Here is a 13,534-nt window from a genome sequence, read left to right as displayed (position 1 = left end):
CTTAAGTTTTATTTTGCAAAAGTTGATGTATTGATGTCCAGCCTTAATAAAAGCTATATTAATGCATTATTATTTAATTTAATGAGTTCACTGGACTCTAATGACCTCCATAGTTATGAAATGAAAGCAAAAGTTACAGATTTGAGATCAACATTTTCTAAATTGCAAATCGTCAATTATGAAAGTGAATTGCCATTTATGGTCAAAGAAAGGTGTTGTGTTACAACTGTAATTATATTGGTGACCACAAGGGGGCGCTTGGTTATCAGGAACTGTAAGACTGCAATGTGCAGAAGGAGGAAGAACACTGAATGTAATGGAAGCCTGAAGAGTTCCAAGTCCGCCTGATGTCTATTATTGCAGCACAAAAAGGGCCACAAACACAACAAAAGGTCCATACTTTGTAGATCGTCCATAAAGACTCAAAGATTGATTCAATTCTCCTGCTGTCAAATTTGTTGTGAGTCTCTGCAACAGTCTGGTCAGACTTTTCTGGCTCCATGTTCCTTCTGTGATTATTGAAGATCCGAACTCCATCAGTAGATGGTGCAGTTAGCAGATGAGCGCTGGGTGCAGAAGAACTCACTGGTGACTTCTCTGTACCCTCTGGACTCAGTGAGGCCACTTCCTGTTTGAAGAATGTCAGAAGGAAAAGTATGAAAGTCTGTGAGGAACTGCTCACCGTACCAAAGGACGAGCCTGATGTTCGAAAAGTCTGCTACCACCATGCTTCAAAAAACAAAAGTGTTTGTCATTTATTTATATTAAATCAACAAAATACAGTGAACGAAAAAGAGAAATTTGAATCACATCAACATTTGCTGTTTTCATTGTTCCTGCATCTTCCAAGAAGACACTATTGACTAAACTGGGGTGTTCCTGGGTCACTGGTTACCACTAGCTCTGCGCCGATGCTGGACACGTTCTTCTAAAGTCCCCCATATGACATTTTATTTTAAAAATAAAAAATAAAATGTTCTCAGTAGTGTTTTAATTGGGATTATGACATTTTTAACCAAAATCCTACAACCTAAATGTCTTAAATAGACATTTTTTGAAGTCTCTGTTTCCAAAATCTCCTCTGAGGGGGCGTGGCTTTTGGAGCAGAGCTAAGCAGCTCCGCCCCTGATTATGATAGCTCTGTGTCTCACTAGTGTAAATCCTTACCGCTGGTAAAACCGCCTCTCCCCCTTCACTGAGCAGTCTTACCTTCTATCAGGTTGTAGAGGTTGCAGTAGTTGGTGCCGTGGTCTCTGACGGCGTACCAGCTCTCAGAGACGGACATCGCCTTGGTGCAGACAAAAGGTCAGAGATCAGAATTCACTCATGCTGACTTTGAAGTCAATGTGTGTGAAGTGACTAAAGAAACAGCTTAGGTTTTTTTAATCTTTATAATCTCAGCATGGACAGTGAACCTCTCAAGCTACGAACACACCGCCCTCAACAATGTGTGTTCAAGCGAACACTTTCAATGAAAAGTCTATGGAAATGAACGTTTTAGGTTTCCGCGTTCAAGACTCTCACGTTTACACATAGCTAGCAAGTTTCTACAAACATTTTTGGACTTACAAAACCCGTAGCCACTGAACGTGCTTTAAAGGGGCCATACATGAAAAATCAACTTTTAGAGCTTTTAAGTGTATTATACCGTTCATTCCTCCCTATAAAAAAACTACAACAAAACTACAACAAAACATGAAAGTGTAAAAAACGTACCGAGACGTGACAGCAGGAGAAGAAGAGGAAGGGGACGAGCCGGAAGTTGATGTCGTCCACAGACCCCTTCGCAGGAGTGGTGTGCTTGGCAGATATGAAGTGGACAGAAGCAGATTGCAGCTGCAGAAGAATCAAAGAGGTTTTCATTTACTTGTTTCTTTCACACATGAAACTTCTCAACTTTTGTCTTTCTTTGTGGTACAAGTGCCGACATCCACAGCTAACTTACAGAAAAAACTTTTCCTCACGACTCTTCAGGTGACAGAATGTTAAAGAAAACATTTAAATAAAGAAAACTGATGGTTCTAAAACTGAAGACAATCATAAAAAACTGACCACCAGTCGCATTTGACATTTTTTGGCTTCTCTGTTTCTGTCTTTCCCCTAATCCAAAGGCATCCTGAGGCTCCGGAGCCTCTTTTATCCCTCCATTGTGGCTCTTTAGCTTTAAAAAATGCGGAGATTTTACATAAATGTATTTGTGGTTAGTGCTGCCACAAACGTTTATTTTAATAGTCGACTAATCACAGGTTATTTTTTCAGATTAGTCGACTAATCAAAAGTCATTCAACCAAAAGCAAATGGATCCAGAAAGAGGAGTTCAGGATAGTCACTGAGTTTTTTTTACTAGAACCTCTGCAGAGCACTCTGCAATGGTCCAAAGGAACATTTCCTGAAGAATCCATGTGTTAAATGTAAGAACTCGGAACTCCAAAAACAACTAAACAACAATATGTCAATCAGACAAGCTGAAACTTTCATTTCCTTCTGCTTCATCAGACTGCTCCCACCTCCACCCGTCCACAAACAGACCTTGTACAGGCAGCGCTGGCCTCCTGCGACGCAGCCAGACATGCTTCTCCACTTCTTAATCTGAGAAACCAGCGACTCATAGACCGCTCGGCACGGGATCCCAAAGTACCTGCAGCAGAAAAAGAGTCAGAGGTGGATTCTGCAGGTCTTTGGAGGGGGGTTTAGAAATTCAACACCTTCATCTAACAGACAGTTTAATTTAATCTAAAGTCCCACTATGATCATCTTTTGATCCGTTTTAAAATCATTTCCATTGGTCTCTTTAATTATGATGATGCCTTCATCATGTGTAGACAAAATGTATAAATCTGTGTCATTTTCTAGGACATAGTTTCTGCAGAGCGGCAGGAGTTTGCCTGAGGTTTGGGCAGGATCATAAGAGTAAGCCTGCCCTCATTTCCCATCATCTCTTTGTTTAACTTTCTTCTGCTAGCTTACAGCACCTCATAAACCCAAGACAACATTAGCAGTGAAAAATCCAGATGTACAGTTTAGATCCAGATTCCAGTTCAGACGAGGAAAACAACGACGTTCATGGATCTATTTGTCTGACAGTGGATGCATGAGAACGATGCACCGCAAGGAGCTTGTATCTTCCTGTTGTAGATCTTATATCACAACTACAAAGCTTTTTCCAATTTTCATTTTTTCATCTGGTCCTGATGCTCAATGATTTGAATAAAGAACTCTCAAAAATGAAAAATTTCAGCTTTATTTATCCTCCATCATCAAAAAAAGATACAAGAACATATCAAAAATACCAGTAATGCAATTTTCTGCGGAGTGGTTCTTTAAAAACTTAATTTAATACTCAATTATTTACATGCATTATTTATTACCAGTTAATAGGAAACACCTAAATAATAATAATAATTGCAGATATAAAGTCAACATTTTCTCTGATTTTTATGTTGTAGATCTGGAGATGCTATGAGGGGGGGAAGTATTACATGTACCCCCCCCCACAAAAAAAAGAAATCCTCCTTACCATTCGACTTTGCACTGTGCATGGAGAGGTCCACCACAACACAGTTTGTGGGAGCAGACTGCAAAAACAAGCACAAAAAGCCAGCGTGCAGCAAGCATTCTGAAGCTAAACCAGTTCAGAAGAAAAACTGGTAAATGTGGGAGAGAAAAGACCAAAGTCACAGGACACTCATGTGATTTTCCCAGGAAAAAAGGAAAACCCTTAATTCAATTTACTTATAAGAACACTGCAGAGGGATGGAGGTTAGCGACATCAATAGGCAGAGAATGTTATAACCAGACAGACTGAAGAGGAGGAGGAGCGACAGGGAGGTAGAGCTGCCACGATTAGTCGACTAATCAACAACTAATTGACTATTAAAATAATCGACTACTAATTTAATAATCAATTAGTCGTTATTTTATATTATATGGAGTCAGAGTGTAGTAAAGTTGAAAGTTATAATGACATTCTGCTAGCTTTTTGGACTATTTTGGTATTTAAGTATTTAAGGATTATTAGAGTACTAAGGAGTTTAGCTAATATTTTAGCTACATGCTAACTATTTTGGCTAATTTAGGTTTTATTTTTAATCTGTTTAGGAGTTTAGCTAATATTTCAGCTGAATTATTGGTGTTTTGGCTAACTTGGCTTTTTTCAGTTTTTTTTTTTAGGCAAATTTGGCATTTAGCTAACATTTTAGCTGGCTATCAGCTTCAGCGCCTTCATCTATCAGCTTCAGCGTTTTCAGCTATTAGTTTTAGTGATTTTAGTTATCAATTTCAGCATCTTCAGTGGCCAAATTCAGCTCACAGCATTCACACTAACATTATCACAGGTAATGTTATAGTTTTTAGTTAGTTTAAAGCTAATGATTGTTAAGCCCATGACCCGATAAGTGGAATAATTGTAAAATATATTTGGTGATTAGTCGACTATTAAAATAATCGATTGTGGCAGCACTACTTAGAGCAGGGGTGGCCAACCCTGGTCCTCAAGAGCCTCAACCCTGGCTGTTTTCCAGCCCTCCCTGGACTGCTTGATGCTGACAACCTAAATCAGGTGTGTTCAGCTAATCAGGATGTGGAATTACTTGAGTCAGCTAATCAGCAGCAAGCTGGTCAGGGAGAGCTAGAAAACAGGCAGGGTTGAGGCTCTTGAGGACCAGGGTTGGCCACCCCTGACTTAGAGGATAGGATGACGAGGAAACTAACATGGGGTACCTTTGACTGTTTATAGAAAATTACAGTGACCCCTCCCCCTTCGCATTCCAAACAGGAAGTACCTGCTGGTTTTATGTTTTTGTGACTCACTTCCTCATAGACCAATTTGGAAGGACTAGCAGAGAGCAAGCAAAACAAATAACAACCATGAGTTCACATCTTGATCTTGTTTTTTAGGTGTAGAGCTGCTCAAAAAGGCTCAGTGTGACGTGCTGCCAACTAACAGGGTTTAAGTGAAAACAAAAGTAAAACGCTGAACTACAGGTGTTCTTATGAATAATAATAAAAAAATATTGGCAGCATTTTGAATCAACAAGAGTATCATCAAATGTAGCCTTGCAATATTTCACTACACAAGGATGTGTACTGAGCGCCCTCATTTTCACGCTCTATACATCAGATTATTCTGGACTTCAGACAGGGCAGAGTGGACACTGCCCCACAGCAAAATATATTTTCACATTGAAAGCCTAATTTGAATATTGATTTGTCTATTGAAAAATGCATTGTCATTTGAATTATGACGTCAAAAATCCATGACAATTTACAATGCAATGATTTTGTTTTTATGAAATATTTTATTTTTTAAAATTGTGATATTGAATTGTAAATTTTCACATTAAATTGCATATTGCAAAATGAACTATCCTTTTGCAAGCATGAATTAAATATTGAATAGTGCATTTTCAAATTGCATGATGAATTTGCAAGTTGAATTGTCGATTGAATAATGCATAATACTTTGAATTATGCTTTAAAAAACTTCCATAGTTGAGGACAACTCAACCAACTGTTTGTCATGTTTTATCTGTGTGTAACTTATTCAATTGTCATGCTTTTTTTGTACTGTTGATGCAAACTGAGGTCATCGTTGTAAATGAGAAATTGTTTTCAGCGTATACTGATCTCAGGAATTATGTTTTTAAACTTTTTCAATAAGCACTTGCATCTTTGTTGTTTGATTAGGTTAGTGGATTTGATAAATGGTTTTCATTTGGAGGGTGAAGTATAAGTCACTGTAATTACAAGTTATGAACTATGTAATAAATATTTACATTAAATGTATTCATTTATTTATTTATCTCATCTTGCCACGATTAAAGTTTGATAAATTTACATACATTCGTTCGTCTTTTTTTTGTTTTTTTGATTGGTTGTAATAAATCAACTCCAAATCCGAACTTGGGGCACGCGGGGAGTCTCGCCTCCATCTCTGTCCTCGTGACCTTCTTTTGTTTTCTGCTCTGAGCATCACCCCTGAAATGGGCGGAGTCACATCAGCAGGAGATTGACACACGGAAGCGCGCGTGCGTCGCTGACAGTCAGTCATCGAGAATGAACAACATTGTCGGGCTTTTGACACACAGAACCGAGCCGGACCGTTTTTCTCCGTGAAACCACCGCCCCACGCAGTGACCCAGATACGAGAACAAATGGAGGACGGAGCCGCCGGAACCACGAAGGAAACTGGGCCCACCAAGCCGCGGGACACTCCGAGCTCCGCAGCTCCCGCCGGGAATGGACCGGAGAGGTGAGCGGGCACAGAACAGCACGGACCCGGGCGGCGCAGCGAACCCTTTCGACCCGGTGTGAGAGCGGTACCGGTATTAAGTCGCGGTGTGGTCATTTACACTTTGCGAACCCACTCGTATGTAGCATTTCGCCGGAAGTTGTGATTGTGGTTTGGTTCATCCCGGTTTCCGTAAGATCGCTGTAAACAACCGTTTATGCGTGCTTATGCGGACTTTGACAGGAAATGCGGAAAGAAAAAACCCGCATCAGGCTGTGCTTGTGCCCACGGTTGATCTGTCCGGGGAATCGAACCACCAACGTCAGCGATGAGCGGCTAAGAGAAAGGGAGCCAGTCATCTTCTGCAGAGACATCAGCATCCTCAGAACGGCACGCGGCGGCTCAGAACCGTTACTCGTCTTTAGTTTGACGTGATGACGTCACGCACTTCTATCTCTGAACTCTTAATCTGCGCCCCCTAGTGGTAAAAAAAGATATGACACCACCGATGAAAATGGCATTACAGCGTTAGTGCAGAGAACAAAACATTACATTTGTTCAAATGGTCTTAAAATTACAATAATTTTACTGTATTGCATTAATTCATGCAAATTCATTATCAATTTATTTCATTTTATACAAATACAAAATTTCCTCAACAAAGTCAATAGTTTAATAAAAATAAAAAAGATAAAGTTCTGGTCCATGTGGTCATTATAGTAGTTCGAAAGTAGAATAGAAAAAAAAAACTTTATTGGTCCTACACAGGGGAAATGACTGTTACTATAGCTATTAAAAACAGCAGACAGATAATAAACTGTAAAACTAAACTTAAAAAGTTAATAAGAACAATAATTATTGTCCAGTGACTTGTAGAGTCTAATAGCTGACAGGAATAAAGATCTGTGAAGGAGTTCCACGGTGCACCCATGGCAGAGGATGATGATGGTGAAGAAGATCGCTCATGATGGATTCCAGTTTTTATTGGGTCCTCCTCTCCCCCACCACAGTTACAGATTCTAGAGCAGGGGTGTCAAATTCAATCGCACAACGGGCCAAAACTCTCCTTAGGTCGCGGGCCGAACAGAATAAACATTTATTGAACACTCTAAAACTTTCATTTTAAAACTTTAAAACCATAACTTTTTAACATAATTATGAACTAGATATATAGCATTAGCTGCGATAATGCTAGTTTGAATGCTGTAAGCTGATAGCCAGCTAAATTACTAGCTAAATGCCAAAACTAAAAAAATAAAAATCTGTTTAGTCAAAACAGCTAGCATGTAGCGGGAAAAAATAGCAAAACTTCAAAATAGCCTAAAAAAAAAAAAAAAAAAAAAACTAAATTAGACAAAAGAGCTGGTGTGTAAATATTAACCTAACTACAAAACAACCTAAAAACTAAAGCATAAATGCATAAATTAGCTAAAACAGCTAGCATGTAGCTGAAATATTAGCTAAATTGCGAAAATAGTCCAAAAAGTTAGCAGAATGCCAATTTTCTAAAACCGTAACTTTTTAGCATAATTATGAACAATAAAAATGCATGAATATTATTCCAGAATAAATTAAATTAAACCTTAAATAACTTTCAATATATCACTCTCAATAAAAATATATTTATAGCGGCTGGGTGGCTCAGTGGGCTAGGTGAAGGGCTGACATGCAGGAGCCCTGGGTTCGATTCCCAGGGTTGTCCACTGATCCCCACCCAGATTGGGTCCTTAGGTAAGACCCTTGATGCTGCTGCCTAACTGGGTCCCTGTGCCCCTCAAGCACAGGGTTGTTTCCGAAGGGCATCCGGCGTAAAAACTCTGCCAAATCACTGATGGGAAACAGTGGGTGCTGTTACGCTGTGGCGACCCCGAAAGGGATAAGCCGAAAGTGAACAACACTCTCAATAAAAATATATTTAGTAAAATTTTAAAAGTTAGAAATAAGCGCAAGATAACATCGGGTCATTGACAATAAAATAAAATAATCTGGAGGGCAGGATAGAATTACCCAGAGGGCCAGATCCGGATCCCGGGCCTTGACTTTGACACGTGATCTATGTCTTCTTAACCAACGTTTCTTTGGATTTGTTGTTTTTAACAGTATATACATTCAATGTATTTTTTTAAACAACACTTTTACTTTATCATTTAAACTGTATCTGTTAAAAATAAGCCAGATTTTGTCCCTATATATCTATAGATCTATATAGCTTCTATAGAATTTATAGATTTTCTCTAGATTGTGAGCCCCAGTAAAATCTTCCTGTGTAGATGTTATTCTAAAGATTTCTTATTTATTTTTTTTAAACTGAACCAATATAAATATGCACCTCATCTAATAAAATGGCCAGTCTGACTTATGGATCAGTATTATTTTCTATTAAAAGGACCCGTGAGGATGTTTGCATTTGGAGCTCTGCTTACAGTAACTGTGATTTCCATTCACATTCGCAGAAGACAACAAAATAGAATGGAGCTTTTGTTCAGAAAAAACATATTGTGAATCCTAAAGTACATTGAAAAATGTTTAATAAACTCGTGTCTGTGTTCTCAGTCCAACAGGTTCCCACGTGGAGTGGTGCAAAGAGCTGATTGCTGCCACCATCTCCAGCCAGATCTCCAGATCCGCCCCATCTGACACCCCAAACAGGGAGAGCAAGGTAAGCAGGAAGTGCTGTGTTTAGAGTCAATATTATATAGTTATTATTTAGCTTGTGCCTTTGGGGAGCACTGTAAGAGAAAATAATCATACTGGTAACCAGCATCTAAAAGAGAAAGGTCTAGAAAAATACTGATTCAATGAAATATTGAGATACTTCGTTTGACGATACTTGTATCGATTTAAAATGCTGTCAAGACGATACTTACTTATAAGCAAACATGTTGTTTAGTGTCTTCTGGTTCATTTGACCGCAGTTGGAAAGGATTGTAAATCAATGAAAGAGCATTTTGATGTTAGCTTTGATTATTTTATCAAGAACTCTGAGAAACCAATGATTGAATGTATTGATCACAGTCAATAAACATTGGAGAATTAGCTAAAAGAGTCTTTGGTGAACTGGAAGGAGAAAGAATCAGGATTTTGGAGGAAGTTCTGTCCATGAAGATCTTCACTTCCTCGTCCAGCTGACATCCGGATCAGAACCATACGGCTGGACATTACCCAGATTGATGGATGTTTTTATGTAGCAGAGATGAAGATTAATGCTAGAGAGTCACAGAACTATCATAATCAGACATGAGGGGATCAGGGGTGGAGCTCCAAAAGCCACGCCCCCTCAGAGGAGATTTTAGAAACAGAGGCTTCAGATCAACATGAAAAATATCTTTTTAAGACATTTAGGTTGTGGGATTTTGGTTAAAAACTTCATAATCATTAAAACACAACTGGAAACGTTTTTTTTCATAAAAAAATGATCATAGGGGGACATTAATGCTGTGTGGAGAGGAACTTGAATCAGAGCATGTTAAAGGTTTGAGTGGTCTATCGTTGTCAATCCGGTTTAGTGATATTGCTATCATTTCTGCAGGGTATGTCATTATCCTATTCTTAACTTTTTTTTGTACAATGACTTCAACTCCAGGACAACAAAAGCTTCCCCTGTCTCTCCCTTCAAACTTTGACATGCATTGGTAAAAATCTCTACTCAGCCATAATATTCTGATATTTATGCTTGAATCATTAGCATCATAAAACGTCTCCCTATTCTTTACATTAGAAAAATCGTCCACACTGCCGACAGCACAGTTGCACTAATGTGGTCTAACTTCAGCTTTGCCCAATAAAAGCTGGTCTGTTTCTCCCAGTCATCACTCAACTTTAGTTGACCTGCTTGTTTTGCAGCTGCTTCATTGATTAGCTAATTAGTTGAACTGAGTGATCCAGTCTCCAATTGAATGAACGCACCTGATCCAGGTGACCAGTAGTTACTGGAGCAGAGTGAGTTGCAAAACAGGCAGGGCAGTAATTAGCTCACAGGAACACTTTACAAGTTATAAACCTGTCAGCAGGAATGCAGAATAGACTATGACTTGAGTCACACATTCAGAAACTTTACTTGAGACTTTAGGTCCGGGATATATGTACAGTTAGTGAGTTAATTCTTTATTTTTTGTCTCCAGGATATAACTAAGATCAAAACATAAAAGCTCTATCTATAAAACTTCCACATTAAGAATGCAGAAACAACTGTCTGTTTTGGTGACCTCACAAGTTTTATGATAATTTGTGACAGTAAAAAACATCACATTCTGCATGCAGAACATTATTATTATAGTTAGGAAACTTCACAACTTGATTTTTTGTACAGGTGTCATCCTATGACAGTTCACACTGGAATTTACTGAACTACTGAGAGCAGAACATTCTTTACAAATGTTTGTAGAAACAGTCTGAAGCCTGATGGTTTGATTTTATACACCTGTGGCCAGAACGAGTGATTAGGACACCTGATTCTGATCATTGGGATGGGTGATACTTTATAGTAAACACACATGCTTCAGAAGGGCTTTGCTTCTGCTCGGTCTGTTTCCTGCATATGTCCTTGCTTTCCCTCAGATCTTCTTCTGCATCTGTGTTTCTCTTAGCTATAATTTCAGATCTCAAAGTGAGATTGTAGATGGGCATGAGGGAAAAATGTGCAAGAGGGAAAACACACAAAAGGAGAACACAAAATAAAGGAACACAAACTCATTCTGAAGTGAAGCTAAACCCCAAATAGTTCATGAAATAGCTGCTAGTGCCTCATTTGTACGGGAAATAACGACTCTGTTTTATGATGTCAGATAACTGTCAAAATGAAATATAAGCTTATTAAGAGTTGTCCACCCTTTGAAAAGGAAAGAAAAAATGAGTTAATTTTAAAACTAACTAGAAAAGTTGTATCACCTGCGATAATGCTATTGTAAATACTTTTTGCTGATTCTGGTTGCTGATAATAGTGGCGCAATTTACTCTAATTGCTGAAGGGATTTGCTGAAAATGCAAAAGCTATTTGCAAAATGCAAAATTTGCTAAAAGACTTGAAATTTCATTAAAGAACAATGAAAGAGCGCTGAAGTTTGTCCAAATAAAACAAAATGGTAATAAGTCTGCTTAAAAATCCTCAATACATGCCAATTTTGCTAAAACATGTAGTGTGTTGCTTAAATATGAACTAAACTCTAAATTAGCCTAAAAAGGTAACACGTTGCTAAAATACTAGCTCAACTCCAAAATAGCCTAAAAATCCTCAGTAAAATTAGTCAAAAATGTTAGCCTGTTGCTAAAATATTAGATCACCTCCAAATAAACCTAAAAAACCTTAGCAGATAAATTAGTCAAAAACGTTAGCCTGTTCTTAAATGTAAGCTAAACTTAAAGTAGTTAACAACCTTAGTAGATAAGAAATTAGCCAAAAAAAACGTTAGGATGTTGCTAAAATAAAATAAAATTTACATAAAAATACCTCACTAAATGCCAAATTACTGGAAAAATAATCAGCTAGCATAATGTTAATATAAGAGCTCATTGGTATTTTATTTAAAAATAACTGAAACAGTGGCTTCACAGTGCACAAAGTTTTTGAAGAATTTGAAAAATTTCTAATTCGCTTCCTATGGGGCATATTTTGCTCAATATTTCAAAAACTATAAAGTTTATGAATACCAAAAATACAAGTAGTAATGTGCTGAATAAGATGAAGGTTGTGATACCAAGATTATTTCAATTGCTGAAAGTGTGATTGAGTTTTTCTGTGCCAAAAAACTATCTTGTGAATTCACATGTTTAATAATAATACAAGTTAAGAGTTGATTATAGAAGTTACTATCTCCATGGTGGGATGATAAAGTCTCTTCTATCCTTTTCTATTGTTGTTCAATAGACAATGAGCCTTACTACGCTTAGACACTTGACTGGATTGATGTCCATGACTCAATAAACACTACTCTTAATATTGTCCTTTACATGAGTACTTTTCCAATTTGGTCTGAATTTTAGTGAAGTACATAAAAGTTCCCTTTAATATTACTAATAAAGAATGAGAAAAGACACAATTTTACAATAACCAGTTATTAGTTGAGTTCAAACATTGAACAAGAGAAAAGTGTAGAAAAATGTGTAGTGAAGGGTCTTTACAGTTTTAAAACAACTAGACTCTTACTTTGGGGATTTCATCTATTTGAAGTTAAATTTAGAACATAACTAATGAGGGAGCATCCATTATTTTACCGATAATGTCCAGTGCCAATGTCCAATACACCAAATGGTTCCTGAGCGCGGCTGTGTCTGCAGCTCACCGCTCCCCCAGAGGGATGGGTCAAATGTGGAGAACAAATTGCACACACCTAGTTGCGTGATGAGACTTTAACTTTCAAACTTTTTTCTTATATTTCCAGGATTGTTTGGCTGTGTTGTTCCTTTTTTCTCTCCTTGTCTCACTTTATCTGTTTCTTGTAGCAGGATGCAGATGAAGGACTTTGTTGCCACGGAGAAAGTGATTCTGAGCATTCGTCCGATGCTTTGGCAAGTGTCTGTCTGCTCTTCTTGATCTCCTCTCTGCTGCTTCCTGTTCTATGTTGCCTCCAAACTTGCCAGCAATGTCCCGTTTCTTTCTCTAGAAATCCTTCATCCATTAGAACAAGTTTGTGAAATGTAGGTTAGTTGCAGAGCAATGGTTTTCTAAAAAACATTCTATGAATTTGTTCTATCTAAAGATTCCTTCATCAGGGATGGAAAACTTCAGACCTGCTTCTTTTGAATTGAATTGAGTTTTATTCATATCTCAAAGGATAAATTCATCTGTTATGGTACCACAAAAAGTCAAAAAGTTGCATTGAAAGAAAAAAGAAACTCCACCAATCACCTTTTCCAACCACCTTTGCTTTTTTGACACACATGCCCAGAGAAAACATAATATACCTCATTAAAATTGCTGATTATCAGTTTGCACTAGTTTTAAGGATTTCTTTTTAACAAAAAAATGGGGTACTGCTTTAATAAAACATATATTTATGTTCTAAGATATATATGAAATAGCATTGTATTTCATTTCAAAATATTTTTGCTCTAATTTTTTTGTGTTTTTTTTTTGAACTACAAACAGACTGGACGCTTACCTCCTCTGCTCATGAAAACTATAAGATGAGCTGAAATGTTATAGACACGATTTACTGTCCATTTTGTTTATTTTCGTCACGATGTTGCCGGCCTGTTTTTTTTTTTTCCCTCCTTTATCCACAAACATTACAACGCAAAATGCTGAGGAAGCATTAGTTATTGACCAGTATGAACTGTTTATTTTTGTTTGTGGTGACGCAGAAAATT

At 37.6% G+C, this 13,534-nt stretch overlaps 2 protein-coding genes across 4 annotated transcripts in view; one reads left to right on the top strand and one right to left on the bottom strand.

Moving 5' to 3' along the window:
- Positions 1 to 36: 36 nt before the first annotated feature.
- On the bottom strand, positions 37 to 2,739 carry LOC118600071. The gene is made up of 4 exons (XM_036216755.1): positions 2,530 to 2,739; positions 1,717 to 1,836; positions 1,210 to 1,288; positions 37 to 628 (listed from the first exon to the last, which is right to left on the bottom strand). The coding sequence occupies exons 1-4, from the start codon at positions 2,569 to 2,571 to the stop codon at positions 537 to 539; spliced, it is 333 nt and encodes a 110-aa protein (XP_036072648.1). The 5' UTR covers positions 2,572 to 2,739; the 3' UTR covers positions 37 to 536.
- Positions 2,740 to 5,963: 3,224 nt separating this feature from the next.
- mtmr1a (myotubularin related protein 1a) overlaps positions 5,964 to 13,534 on the top strand; it is a 19,517-nt gene continuing 11,946 nt past the window's right edge. The window contains exons 1-3 of one of the 3 annotated variants that reach the window (XM_024288161.2): positions 5,964 to 6,250; positions 8,783 to 8,888; positions 12,671 to 12,733. In XM_024288161.2, coding sequence (XP_024143929.1) covers positions 6,153 to 6,250; positions 8,783 to 8,888; positions 12,671 to 12,733 — 267 coding nt within the window. In that variant the 5' untranslated portion in view covers positions 5,964 to 6,152. Of the gene's footprint in view, positions 6,251 to 8,782; positions 8,889 to 12,667; positions 12,734 to 13,534 lie in introns of all 3 variants that reach the window. The other 2 variants (XM_024288160.2, XM_024288162.2) reach the window with 2 other exon arrangements.

The sequence above is a fragment of the Oryzias melastigma genome, linkage group LG18 (assembly GCF_002922805.2).
Source record: "Oryzias melastigma strain HK-1 linkage group LG18, ASM292280v2, whole genome shotgun sequence".
Taxonomy (NCBI): Eukaryota; Metazoa; Chordata; class Actinopteri; order Beloniformes; family Adrianichthyidae; genus Oryzias; species Oryzias melastigma.
The sequence above is the reverse complement of the archived record's forward strand: the minus strand, read 5'-3'. Positions and strand labels throughout refer to the sequence as shown.

Coding starts and splice junctions, on each gene's coding strand:
- LOC118600071 (XM_036216755.1), bottom strand. CDS start 2,571: ATGTCTGGCTGCGTCGCAGGAGGCCAGCGCTGCCTGTACAAG. Junction 1,837..2,529: donor GCCAGCGCTGCCTGTACAAG/GTCTGTTTGTGG, acceptor ATTCTTCTGCAG/CTGCAATCTGCTTCTGTCCA. Junction 629..1,209: donor CCTCTACAACCTGATAGAAG/GTAAGACTGCTC, acceptor TTCTTCAAACAG/GAAGTGGCCTCACTGAGTCC.